At 40.0% G+C, this 11592-nt stretch overlaps 1 protein-coding gene across 1 annotated transcript in view; it reads left to right on the forward strand.

Moving 5' to 3' along the window:
- The window catches only part of ADAMTS6 (ADAM metallopeptidase with thrombospondin type 1 motif 6), a 345170-nt gene that overhangs the window by 243909 nt on the left and 89669 nt on the right, over positions 1–11592 (forward strand). The window contains exon 15 of the mRNA XM_025216768.1: positions 9790–9892. Coding sequence (XP_025072553.1) covers positions 9790–9892 — 103 coding nt within the window. The remainder of the gene's footprint in view (positions 1–9789; positions 9893–11592) is intronic.

Raw genomic sequence — 11592 nt, forward strand, 5'->3', positions numbered from 1 at the left:
TTCCCATCTTGAAGGACAGTGACATGCCTGCAGTTATTCATGCTTTTCTTACCTCACAGTTGGACTACAGCTATGCCATCTTCAGCTCTTAGGCAACTCTAGCCAATACAGAATGCTGCAGTGGTTCTCTTCAGTAACATAAGCTTCTGTGAATGCATCCAATTGTTTTCTAATCTCTACACTGGCTTCCCATTAACTATCAAATCAAGTTCAGCGTCTTGTTCCTTATCTTCAGGTATTTCAATGTGCATAAGATATCTAAAAGTCACCTGAAGTTTTGGGATGAAACTGATCAACACCACTGCTCCTCTGTCACAACAAAACTGTAATTGGATCCAAAGAGTTTTGATACCTTGGAAAAAGAAATGGTACCAAGCATGCCACCACCCCTTCCTCCTCACTGCCAGACATGTTCCCTGCCATACAGGGGTTAATGAAAAGCTTGGCTAGACATTTAAGTAACTGATTTATATCATAGCTCCAAATAAAGGTTGTTTACAACACTCCATTGCAAATTTTCTATTGATTGACTGCAGAGGTGGCCAAACTTCCTAATCCTTCTAGCTACAAACCGAAATCCTGGTATGGCTGAGAGCTGTGGAACACAAAACTTTTAGGATAGGCATGTCCCAGAGTCAACTCTCAGGTTGAACTGGTAGCATGTTATGCATATAATTATAGTAATGCATTTGTACGTTTTTCTTTTTAATATCTTTTTTCATTGAATTGTGAGAAATACACAGTGTATAGAATAGTTTAGTATTCCCTTAACTTGTTTAATCTTTTTTGTTATGTGGTCTGTGTTTTAGAAGCCAGGAAACCTAACTAAAACTACAGTGTATATATGTAAGAAGGCTTTGTACGTTGTATATATAGGTTTTTGTATTTCTATAACAGTACTATTGTGTTTGACCCATAATAATTTAATATAAAAGCCCGTATCATCTCTACAATATCCAGGTACTTTCTTTTCTCGCTGCAGCTTTTCCACAGTTCATAATTCTACTTGATTATACTAATTCACCCTTTAAAAGAGATCTGAAAGAAATATTTGCAAATACTTCTAGTCAGTTTGGCAGGCAAGTAGTACAAGATAATTCACTGGATATTTTTAACCAATTGTGAGTTTTTCATGAGAATTAGGGGGATAATATACAAAAGATAAATCAGACTCCGTTGGGTGAATTTCTAACCTCAGGAGGCCCGTTCTAGCCCTGCCTTTTCATGATCATAGAATGTTCTTTTATTGGTCTAGGACAGGGGTGCTCTAACCCTGGCTTGCAGACCAGATCCTGCCCACAGAGCCATGTCATCTGGCATGTAGGGATCCCCATAGGTCTGGAAATTTGCCAGTCAGGATGCAGTGGCAATTAACACTGCCACCACTACCCCATCACCAAATTTCTAAACCCTGCACAGCTGGGTTGGCCCTGGTCAGGCCTTTCCCACACAGTTGGATCAGGTCCCAGCTGTGATGTTCCCTTTTGGTTAGATCAGGCTCTAGCCAGGCCATTCCCATGCAGCTGGATTGGGCCCCAGCTGGGCCTCTACTGCATACCAGATCAGGCCTGTGGACCAGATCCAGCCTTCAGACCTACCTGGCACCACTCAAGCAGTCCATGGGTTCAAAAAGTTTGGGCACCACTGGTCTAGTATGACTGGCACTCATGAATTTCTGTTGCTCATTCTGTTGTGTGTGAGTCCTATTAAAATTACTCTGTGCAAGGAAACTAAACCCTGGGATTGGTTTCAAAAGTGTGTGTATGCAGGGAGAAAGCTGCTGCATCAATCTGTTTAGCAGCTGTTACATTATAGCAAATTTGATAAGTAGGAATCTATAGCTGTACAAGTGTAACAAAACCTTACAAGGGACACACACAAACCTCAGCTATTCCTGGGCATGCTCAGTCTGCACAGCTACATATGTATAGACTTCCAACCTGTGTATAAATGTCATTAGTGGCAATTTAGACAACCAAAAATGCTATTTTGTACTCTCTGTGTTGGAGTTTTTTGTGTCCATACCTATCAAACTACCTGTCAGTAGTTTAAAAAGGTATTACTCCTCAAAGTTTCTACTATTCATAAACAAAACCAAACCTCTGGCCTAACTTTTGTTTCAGGGCTCAGTTCATTTTCCTGCCCCTTGCTTTGACTGTATTTTCATTTTTTAACTTCACTCCTACCAGGCATATTTTTCATCCAAACTTTCAGATCATTGACTTTGTAATACTGAAAACATCTGCTGATGGAAACATTGAGCTTAACAGAAAAGAACATTAGCTAGTGAGTCCTGGAAATAAAAGGTAGTAGAATGAACAGAGTTATCAGAAACTTATTCCTTATCACCAAGCCACTATATAAGTGTAAAAAAATATAGATATTTATGCAAACCCTTGGACTTCTAGTGATTGGAAACCAGTCTGTACATGTAACAGAACAGAAGTTCAGCACATAAGACTGGTCTATAGTCAGAACAGAATTTCAGCACACGTAGACTGGTTTAAAAATGGTGGAACCCAGTCTAAGATTTGTACACCCGCCACCAAAGAACAACTGTGTGTTCTGTTCGCTATCTAAACTATGCCTTTTACAGAAAACTGCGTAACTTAGATCGATTCCACCTTGGGCTTTTTTAACGTCTATACCTACCCACTATCTCACTGTTTTATGCACAGACATGAATGTAGAATGATCCCTATCTTCCAGTCTGTTATTTTTGATTTGCAGTTATGTAATGAGCTCTCTGTCGAATGGTGTCTGGGTTTCAACCACAATTTCTCTGGCTCTGCTTTTTGTCCTGTTCATTATGAACTCTGGTGTTTTCCTGGGAGAGACTCCTAATAAATTCATGTTGTTGTAGTCTGTCTGTCTTGATGATCTAGAATCACAGAACACTGGGTTTCTTTGAGGCCACAGCTTTGTTGCTATGTCTACATTGGTCCGGTGATTTATTAACGGTGTTTCAAACTATTTATATTAGCCCCACATTTAAACATTTTGAAACCCACTTTCAGAGTCTGACTCAGTATTTTTTTATTACTTCAGCACAGTCTGCTCAGTGCCAGGCTTCAAACTTTAAGTTGATGCCTTTGGGGCCATTTCTGTCTCAAGATTTACAGTGCAGTACAACAGTTTAAAATTACCTTCTTGTTTTGCAATTTCACTTTAAGGATTTTGCCCTTTCTTTCAATAGAGATAAATGGAGAAGCCCCCCAAAAAGGTAACAGAAAGATGCCTGTAATAGCTGAGCACAACTACTGCACCTTATGCTTAGTGTGCATGATGCAGATCTGTTTGTCACTTTGTACAGGTAAGCTTCAAGGAGGGCATCTAAAGTCTTACTAAATTCAGCCTAAAGTCACTCGGATTAATTTGAATGATTTATCTCCAGAGCAGGATTAGGTTCCTGAGATGAGTTCCTCCAGTTGGCTGTATTAACTGAGAATATGTGGCCATGTAGTGACAGACTCAGGTTTCTCTCAGAGCCTAGTGGATCTATCTAATCATTTGAATTGAAGCTGCCTGCACCATCATCAAAACCAAATTCAGACATACTTGCTATGTTAACAAAAAAAGTCAGTTTTACTATGGCTACACTCCTTTTTAGGAATCAAGCATTTGCAATATCAAGCATTTGCAGCAGTGCCAAAAACCGAGAATACAGAGGAAGCAGAGATCCATTACAGTACAACATAAGACTTTGATGAAGCAGCTCTGTGTTGTATTGAAATCTTGAGATATATCATTTTTCATCAAAGTGCAGTATTTGGCAAACAATGTGCAAAACTAAGTGGTGGTGTCTGATGACTGATTTGCTCCCCTTATTCAGGTTTATAATCAAGGTAATCTTGGAAATGACTATACCATCATTTATTCACAATGTACCTATACTGCTTTTGATGCAGTTCAGAACTGAAGGATTTCCATTTCACCCAGGCCAACACCTGTTCATATCATTGCAGATTAAATGGCTTCACTACAAATTCAGTGCATCATGTGGCCAAGATCTTGTGGATGACAATGCAAAATCCTTCTTTGGCATCGACAACTCTCTTATTAATTATTTGCTTGTGCACGATTCTGCTGCTGATGGAGTAGACTCATATCCAAGGGCAAAAGGAAGCAAGTTTTGACTGTCATGGAGGATCTGACCTTTGCCCTGAGACCTCTGCTCAGTATTTCAGAACTAGCCTGGGGTGTTTCTTTATTTGAACTTTATTCAATTCTTACCTTCCTTGTCCTGTTTTCGACAGCTGATAAGAAATATATATTACCTGAGGATGCCCCTGGAAACATCTCCCATGCTCCTTGGGAACTCAGATAAACTAGAAAAAAGACCAGCCAAACTTATACTACTGCATTCCAGAATTCTGCAATTCAGCAGTGCTTGCAGGCCACAGCTGCTATCTTGAAAGTTGTAGATTAGCAGAAAGGTCAGTTTCAGTTATTAAAGAAAGCTCATTCAGTGGCTAACTTCTTTCTTAGGTGTAGTTCAGGTGTGAGTGGACATTTGAAAATATTGATCAGAACTGAAATCAGGTATGTGTACACCTTGGAAGTAGGAGGTATCATGGTGAGAATACCTGCTTCAGGATAGTAATACGTATGCATGGCTGCAGATGTCTAGTTTCTATTGAAAGGTGAAATAAAAGCTTGAGGACCTACCACGCACAAAGAAAAGCCTAATTGGTGACATTGGAACATTGAGCCTGGGGAACATTGTCTCACTCTAGGATTAGTGCCCTGCTCTAACCTGTTCTACAGAGAGGGAAAAGAAAAACATCTTCCTGGAATCCAGCCTTCCCATGGATGAACAGCCATTTTCATGTTTGGCAGCCTCAGATCTTTTAAAATAAGATGGTTATAAGCTCTGTGTAATTGCCTAAATGCCACAGAGCAGGTTTTTAATTAAAAAGAAAAAAACTATGTTGTTCTTTCCATAGACCATTGTGAAATAATGTTGCTTCTAGAAAAGAGTCACTGTTTAAGGCAGTGGTTCTCAAACTTTTTAGACTCAAGGCACCCCTCAAAAATGCCAGCTCTTAGTTTTAATTCTTTTTTTTGGAAATATAATAGAGCAATTCTCCTGTTACAAAGAACTCATAGGCTGTCTTCCCGTGAATGTGGATGTGTGTTTCCCTGGGAACAACTATCAGCAGGACACCTTGTTCTACTGCTAGTTGTCCCTGGGGAACGCTGGTGCCATGTGCTCTCTGGTATGTGGCAGGTTATCCTGGGTGGGGTTGGGGAGACTGTGGCCAGCACTGGGCTGGCCCCAGCAGCCTTATGTGGGGGCCTGGGGCCCTCCTAGGGCTGCAGCAGCAGTGATCCTGCTGCTCAGAGCCTGGCCAGCAGCAGGAGCATGGCTCCAGCTGGCCAGACTGAAGTTTTGAGCAGTGCATGCTGTCCCTGTATGCACCACTTCGCTTTTTTTTTTCCATGGGTTTTTTTTTGAGCCCTGGATATCCAGGGGGCAAATAAAAACAAACCCCTGCTGTTTTTATTGTCACAGTCTTCACAGTCTTCCTTACAGCACGGAGAACAGCTGAATGTGCAGTATGTAGCATCATAGACGTATTTGTGATGCCACGTAATGCATGGCCATGCTCGTCTTGACATGGCCCTAAAGACCATGACGGGTCAGGATGTTTCTAAGACTGTGAATTTCTATTTGAAATCTGGTTGTGTCCAGATGAGTGCTCATGTGCAGTCTGCAGTGCCTCAGACCTGTTTGAGGCACTACACACTGCACATGGTGCATGTGCAACTGTTTGCCACGCTGTAAATTTGATACCAGGAACTCCTGGTATAAAAAAAAAATGGGGCAACCAACCCACCCGCCGCTGCCCCCTCCCCGCCCCCTCCCCCCTGCTTAGAAGCAGGGAAATGGCAGTTTCCCTGAAGTTTGTGCATTTTGCCCCACACGAAACTGTACATGCAGGGGCGTGCACTGCAGCAAAAAGTAGTGACACAAATTTGTGCTGCTTTTACTTTTGCCACAGCGAGCGCATGCCTCTGAATGTGGGGATGCACCCTCTGGGTTTATCTTGTGCATTGTGTTTTTATATCTGACAGTGTTAATATTGCATGGCACACCGTGGCACCCTTGATAAGATTTCAAGGCACCCAAGGGTGTCATAGCATCCTGGTCAACAATCACTGGTTTTAATGTTCAGTATTTCAACACCGTTTCAAGAGATAAGTGTTCAAACTCTCACCTCCTAGAGGTTTATTTCCTTTGATTTTTTTTTCTTCCTCCTTCTTCCCTTTCCCCCCTCAGAATGTCTTTGATTTGGCCAGTTTTGCAAATTGGGTTTTCATTTTGTATTTTTATGGGAAAATTCCTGTAATATCATAAAACAAATTATGTTTTGCACAACCTCACTATCACCCATGATGAAAAATGTTAGACTCATGAAATGTTAGAATGACTTCTCCTTCAGATATGAGCTGTGATCAGGTATAGTGGGAGGGCAACCCAGCGTCATCTTCATCTCTGTGTTACAGTTACCCAGTAGCTACCAGCTTTTTCCATACAATGCTTCTGAGGAAGGCAAAAAGGAAACCCAGGCACCAGTAGCAACAGTAGGGGAGAATTCCTTCCTGGCTCCCCATGGCATTCAGCAAAGCCCAGAAGCATGGGCTAACTAGACACCCTCTGCACTGTAACTTGGGGACCACAAATACAATACACAGGAGAAGCATAAGTTCCTTTTCTATCATCCTATCCCCTCTGCAAAACTTATTCCAGCTTCTTTAACTTTCCTTCATAGCCAGGCTTGTTATGGAAGTTACAAACAATAGAGATATGAGTTTTTCTTAAAGATAAAGGCCACAAGAAAACGTAATAATAGAAGCTGTTACACAACTTGCATGTACAATCACAGCTTGCTTCTTCTGTAATAATTCTCATGTATCTTATTGGGTTTGTTTACATGTTCATTTTAATGAACATTAGCCTATTTTAATGCTCATTAAAACGTACTTTCACTAATGTGAATTAAAATAGATTAATGCACCTTTTCTATTACATCACAGTAGAGGTACTAAATTTAATGTGCATTAACAAAAACTCATTAATGACGGTGTAGACATGCCCATTGTGTTGTTGTTTATGCAAGTATTTAAATAATTATCCAGTATTTTAAAGATTTTATTTTGTAAGTAATTGATTTGTGTAGGAAGCTTTTGCTTTCTGTGCAGTTCAGCTGCTAACTGAAAAGGTATGAGAATTGAGAGGATGGGAGTTTCTTTTCCCAACTGGAGTTCATACAGGAGATTCAAATTTAGGTGTCACTACCTCAAACAGTCAAAAACTTTTTGAGACATGAGGATTGATCTTTTTTTTTCCTGAATGTACAAGACTCCAGGATAAGAAACTTGTAGTACATTATGCATCAATAATCATCCTATTGTATTTTATTGAAATGGGATAGAGGGATTAATTGCAAGTAAATAAAATCATTATAAGTTATCATAATTGATATTGCACTACCATTATATTATGCTATACTATAATGATACATTATTATGAAATATTTGTAAATACTATATGATTTTAGAGTTGCAAGATGGAGCTACATTTTTTTGTGCTTAAAATATTTTTAAATGCAGAGAAAACTTCTTCAGTAGTTTCAAGTCATGATGCTATGGGCTTGTGATGGTAGGAATGTGAACTACAATATGAATGAAAGTTATGATGTGTGCGCAAATATTTGCATAAGGCCTCTTTCACAGGAATTCATTTAATATTGCTTAACATAGACTGGCTTAGAAATATTGAAAGAAAAGTCAAACCATGATAACTGTCAACTCTGATGCTGCTCATAAAATCAGGACTGTTTATTAACAATTAATATTTCTGTCAAATAAGTTATTTTACTCTTGCTTAAAAGGAATATTTTTAATATGTTTAATGTTTCAGATACTTTACCATAACATTTTAAACCTTGAGGTTTCAATACTGTAAAAGACAATTTGTCTTGGGTTATTCTATTCAAACACTGCAAGATGTTTTTCTACAAATTATATATAAATTCAAAGTCTGGCAATTAGTTAACATTGTTAACTACAAAATTGTAATAAGAAATATTGTTCTTGTAATTCTTCTTTGTAGAATTTTCCTTACCTATCATCATCACCCCAAATAAGCACACTACTTAATTTATTTCTGGATTCAGTAATCAATTCTGTTAAAAATATTTTACATGTAAATAGTCTAAATTCTTTAAACTAAGAAGGTGCTTAAAATTGTTACAAAATATATTGTTAAAATATGGCTTTGCAAGGGATAAATGTTAAGGCTAGGTACAGACAATCAAAAAGCCTGAGGCTGAATCTATTCAATCTTCATACGTGTCTTCAAGCTGCGTAGATTGAATTGATAAACCAGTGAACAGATATTCACTTCTGCATCCAGAAATGCTGCCACATGTCTGCAGTGACTTAGGCCAGAAGCAAGGGGGCACTAGAGCAAAAATCCCTGCTCAGCTAGAGCAGACAGCTTGGGCCAAGGCTAGCCCACCCAGCCTGCAAGGGTGGAGGTGCAAAGCATTCTGGGATGCTGGGGGCTATGAGTTAACTTGAATCTGGAGGGGATCTGGGACAGAAGTTCAATAAACCGATTTAACCTAAATCAGTTAAGCCTGATACTACATCCATCCAGGTTTATCTTAAACTGGTTTCAGCCATTTTGAAAGCAGTTTATGTGCACTCATGTGCAACTTTATGTGCACTTAAGTGCAACTTGAGTTGTGTTACAAATTTGAACTGGTTTCTGATCATTTATACTGGTTTAGGTGTAATGTCTGTCCCTAGCCTAAATGATACAGATCCAAACTGTAAAATGTAATGCAGTGGTTCTCAACTGGAGTGCCATATACCCTGAGGTCCCACAAGATCCAAGGGTTCTGCAGACTTTCTTCAGGGGTGCTTCTGCAATGGTAGTAGTCAGGTAAAACTGCCCTGAGTGCGGAGCTGGAGTATGCATGCATGCTCTTCTTGCATTAGGGTTTTCTGATAATGCTAAAGCAGGCAGGAAAGCAGCAGCTTGTGCTGCAACCCTTCCTGGTGTCTGTTTGTCTGCCCCACCCCCTTGTCTCTCACAGTATTCCTTCCAGAAACAGAGGTGCACAGGACAGTTCCATCTGCCCTAAATGCCTCTGGTTCCAGGAGATACTGTGTAGGGTTAGACTGGGGAGGGCTGCCCCACCTGGACAGTTTTTTACCTGGTGGCAGTAACACCCAGTTGAGAATGTCTGAGATAAGGCAACCAGGGTCGATCCCACATTCAGAAAAATTGTGGAGGATGGCCTGGCTCTGAAAAGGTTGAGAACCACTGATGAAACATTACTAATCTCATTCTTGATTTTGTAAATACAACCCTGAGAACAGCTGTAGCAACTGAGACTGGAACAGTTACCAGAAATGATCTTGTGTTTTAGTTTCTTTAGCTGTTTTTACATGTGTTTATAAGGAGATAACGGATGGATTGATTACAGAGTGAACTGTGACATGATTCTGTGTGTAAAGTTATATAGTAAGAGTTGTAACACTTAACTTTAAATTAGTTCAGTTACTTCATGCCTGCCTAAGTTTACAAAATAGACACTTTGGTTTGAATACCAGTTGTAAAACAATAAAACAAGTGCCAGAATCAGATCCACAAAAAGAAGTAGGGAGCCAATTTGATGGACTGTAGCACCATTTTCTATATAATATTATAACCATGTTCTTTTATACTGAGATTTATTAGAAATTAACTCTCTTATTTTAATTTTACTTTAGCCGTGTCCTTCAGGGTCCCGTGATTTTCGAGAAAAACAATGTGCAGACTTTGACAATATGCCTTTCCGTGGAAAATATTATAACTGGAAACCCTACACTGGAGGTAATGTGTTATTTAGAAGAGATAAATATGCCTGGTCTATGAAAGTGTATGAGTATTACAAAGCAAGTGACATTTGCAAACACAGAGTTTCAATCAAGATACAATAGAATTAATGTTGTAATCTTTTATATTGTAAAATCATTAATTAAAAATGCCAGTTCACTAAGAGGAAGGGCCATGTTGGTTGTGGAATAGGAGTGGGTCAGCTGTGAAAGGGGGAGGTCTGGATTCAGGGAATGCTATGTAAGAAGAGGACACCGCTTTGTACTATATAGCCATCCTCCATCAGGAGCATTGGCAGCACCATGCAGATTGAACAGAATATGCAATTTGTGTACAGCAGGAACAAATACAATATACAAGCCCAGATAGATTTCACCTTACCTGAGCTGATGGAAGGTGCAGGCTTGGAGGAAAAAAAGGCAGCTTGCATAGTAGACTTTGACAGACTTCTTTAGTCACTACAATATAGAAGCTCCATTGTGTAGGGAAGTGGAATTTTTGCTGCCTTGCACATCAGCAAAATACTCAACCTAGCTCTTTGTGCCAGATATTCTGGGCATTTGAATGCAGTGAAAAAGCACTAATAGTTTTCCCACATTGGAATAGATTTATTAGATTTAGTTTATGCCAGATGTGTGCCTGTCATCACTCTGCTCAGGATGTTGTATATTGTATAGCTTCCCTTTAATCCTTGCTTATTTTGGTCTTTTACTTTGTAAGCTCTTTCAATTTTCTTCTTATGAGTTTGTGCAACATGTATGCTAGTTTGGTGGTTATATAATATAATAGAAATAATTTCATTGATTTGCAACTCAGTTCCACAAATTACAGTACGGGAAAGTTTCACTCAAAAGTGAACTGAAAATATTTTTATAAAACTGATTTTGAGTCTCTAAAGATATTGTCCCTTTACTAGATAATTTCGTTGCCTACATCAAATGCAGGATGGTAAACTACAGTATGGGTACTGCTTGGACAGAAATTACACATAAACCGGTTTAAGTGATCAGAAACTGGTTTAAACCTGTAACAGAGCACAAGTTCAGTGCTCATAAACCAGTTTCAAAATGGCCAAAACTGATTTAAGAAACACCTGGTTGAATGTAGTATCAGACTTAACTGATTTGGGTCAAACAGGTTTATGGAACTTCTGTCCCAGACCCCTTCCTGGTTTAAATTAAATCAGAGTCCCCCAGCATGCGAGCATGCTTTTCAGCCCTGGGCTGGGCTGGGCTGGGCTGTCCTATCTGCTCCAGAGAGCAGGGTTGGCCCTGTCCCTCTCTTCCCTAGCTGGAGCCCCAGGTGCCCAAGAAGGATGGGAGGGTGTGGGAAGTGGGGTCCCACAGGTTCGGTCCTTGGACCGATACTCTTTAATGTCTTCATCAGTGACTTGGACGAGGGAGTAAAATGTACTGTGTCCAAGTTTGCAGATGACACAAAGCTATGGGGAGATGTGGACACGCTGGAGGGCAGGGAACAGCTGCAAGCAGATCTGGACAGGTTGGACAAGTGGGCAGAAAACAACAGAATGCAGTTCAACAAGGAGAAATGCAAAGTACTGCACCTAGGGAGGAAAAATGTCCAGCACACCTACAGCCTAGGGAATGCCCTGCTTGGTGGCACGGAAGTGGAAAGGGATCTTGGAGTCCTAGTGGACTCCAAGATGAACGTGAGTCGGCAGTGTGACGAAGCCATCA

This window comes from Alligator sinensis, unplaced genomic scaffold, assembly GCF_000455745.1.
Source record: "Alligator sinensis unplaced genomic scaffold, ASM45574v1 scaffold346_1, whole genome shotgun sequence".
Classification (NCBI taxonomy): Eukaryota; Metazoa; Chordata; order Crocodylia; family Alligatoridae; genus Alligator; species Alligator sinensis.